Below are 2607 nucleotides of genomic sequence, written 5' to 3'. Positions count from 1 at the left end.
CTACACCTAGTTATCACAGAAATAAACCATTTGGTTCTCTAAGGCTACACTGCCATTCAATTACATTATAACTAATGACTAAACTGAGGTTTTAGTCTCAACTCCATTTGCCTCATAACATTTAACTCTCAGTAAAAATATCTGAATATATTCAAGTTGACTTAAAGAGTTAGCCTTCACTGCTCTTTGGCCAAGATCAACAATCCCAACAGAAGAAACTCTTGTGTCATTAATGAGGGATATAGGTTAAAACAAAAGATCTCCAAGTTCTTCATTCCCCATGAGGGTAAACATTCCCCAGTGTGTCAAGACTCCTCAAAATCTCTTATCTCATAATATCACTCCAAATGCTCAATCTTTCCTCACAGGACAACTCCTTCACCCCAGGAATCAGCCTGGTGGAACTGCTGACAGAATAGCAGGAGTATATCCCTCCTTGAGGAAGGCAACCAAAACTGCACAACTTTCTAGGTAAGCTCTTACTCAAGTTTTGTACGACATGCATTCCCCATTTTAAAAAACCCTCCATCCTACAGAGACATTTATGACTTGGAGTTCAGGTTTGTCCTCCTGGAATTCACTCAAGACCCTAGATGACAGATCCCAATCAACTCCCTGAATGTTAGCACTGACTTTGCTAATGGCTTACAGCTCTTCCATTACAGGCTTGCTGTGGATACTGAACCTAAATCAGGGAGAGATCCAACAGCAGAGACAAATCATGAAGAATCTGAATGAAGCAGATGGGGGTAGAAACTGTTCCCTTCTTGTAAAGATAGAAAACTAGAACACAAATTTTAAACGAATTGGCAAAGACAACACAAACAAAAACTTGTCATGCAGGAAAGGTTAAAGTCTGGCTGAGAGTGTCAATGAAGCAGATCTAAAAAGGAAGAACATGCATATACAGAGAAGGTGAGAGAATGGCATTAAATGAAAATTACTCATTTAGAGACATGATGCAGACATGGATTGAATGGCCTCTATCTGTGCTGTAACAATTGTGACTGTGATATCTAAAGGGAAAACATCTTCAATGAATGCCAACAACTGACAACAGGACCTTTTTAAAAAAAAATAAATCCTGTCCGCCTGCCTGAAATCGGCTAACTCCTACCTTATGATTACAGGCCTGGGAGGACTTGGTCATTTGCTCCACAAGTGAAACAATGAACAACTCATTGTGAATTACCATCTGATTCAGACATCCATATACTGAACTCCCATCCCGAGATCAAATTCTAGAGGCTTCACAACCATTCACGTTGCATCAGCTGATGTAACTGAATGAACTGTTAACTTCTGATACTGAACTACATCTTTCTTAGGCATACAAAACATATACAGCATCCTGCAGAGCAGCACAAAGTCACACATGGACCAAGGTTCAGATAAAGATTGTTTTGTTTAGCATCACCTTCAGAGAGAGAATGCAAAATGGAGATGTAATACATTGAGATCAGGAAGAACTTCAGCTCTGGAGAGGCTGGAGATGCTGGGATTGTCCTCTATATAGGACAGAAGAGATTTGTTAAAATTATGATTTTGAACATATCCAAGTTTTAATTTGGATCAGGATCGGAGTCTCCAAGGAGACAAAAAGTCAGTAACCAGAGGACTCAGATTTAAGCTAATTGGCAAAATAATCTGGAGGGGTGGGTATTGCAAATTAAAATGAGAAGTGGGGAGTGGGCAAAGTAATTTCATTCCAGATCATAATGTGTTAATGTGCTGCTCAAATGGGCAAAGGAAGCAGATTCAGTTGTAAGGGACTTATTAAAAAAGGGAAAATTTTTGAATGGCTATTGAAAGAAAGAGCAGGGAGAGTGGGTCAGAGAGCCAGCTGAATGGTCTCTTCCTATGATGAACTATTCTTTGTGTTGTGTTGTGCAGGAGCACCTGGAATTGCGTTACATAGTAAAGCATGAAAGTAGACCACAGAGACCTTGGCTGGCTATGGGGTTCTCCAAGGATTTGACAACATTCTGTGTTGGTTGACTCTGCTCAAGGTCCCAGTGGTTCGACCCACATTTTGCTCTACCTGACGCTCATCCCAACCTCTGACACAGAACCACTGACAATTCAGATCCATTTAAATAGATGAGAGTCATTACAGAGGCTCTGACCTGGACATCATATTCTCCACCACCGCCTGGTTTACCATCCCCACTGACATCGTACTGCAAGAATAAAAAGAAAAGTTACTTAGTCTCAGCTCTGTAGCAGGAGGGGCAAATGACTGAAGACCTTACTACCAACAGGTAAGGTAAACCCAACATTAGCAGATTGCTTTTCAATTTACATATAACCTACAGTGGTTAGTACTGCTGTCTCATAGCGCCAGGGACCTGGTTTCAATCCTAACCTCAGGCTGTGTGGGGTTTGCAAGTTCAGCCTATGTCTGTGTGGGTTTCCTCCCCTAGTCCAAAGATGTGCAGTTCAGGTGGATTGGCCATGATAAACTGCCCGTAGTGTCCAAGGATGCATAGGTTAGGTGGATTAGCCATGGCAAAATGCGGGATTACAGGGTTGGGGGGGGGGGGGGGGGGGGCCTGAGGTTAGGCTTGCGGGGGGGTGCGCTGGCGGGGTGTGGGGCGGACCGTGTCA

At 42.5% G+C, this 2607-nt stretch overlaps 1 protein-coding gene across 4 annotated transcripts in view; it reads right to left on the bottom strand.

The window, feature by feature from the left end:
- Positions 1 to 2607, bottom strand: part of treh (trehalase (brush-border membrane glycoprotein)) — a 44295-nt gene that overhangs the window by 1065 nt on the left and 40623 nt on the right. For all 4 annotated transcript variants that reach the window (XM_048615474.1, XM_048615477.1, XM_048615476.1 and 1 more), the window contains one exon: positions 2127 to 2180. In XM_048615474.1, coding sequence (XP_048471431.1) covers positions 2127 to 2180 — 54 coding nt within the window. The remainder of the gene's footprint in view (positions 1 to 2126; positions 2181 to 2607) is intronic.

Source organism: Rhincodon typus, chromosome 32 (genome assembly GCF_021869965.1).
Source record: "Rhincodon typus isolate 14 chromosome 32, sRhiTyp1.1, whole genome shotgun sequence".
In the NCBI taxonomy this organism is placed as follows: domain Eukaryota; kingdom Metazoa; phylum Chordata; class Chondrichthyes; order Orectolobiformes; family Rhincodontidae; genus Rhincodon; species Rhincodon typus.
Note: the sequence above shows the minus strand (reverse complement) of the source record. Positions and strands in the feature narration are given on the sequence as shown.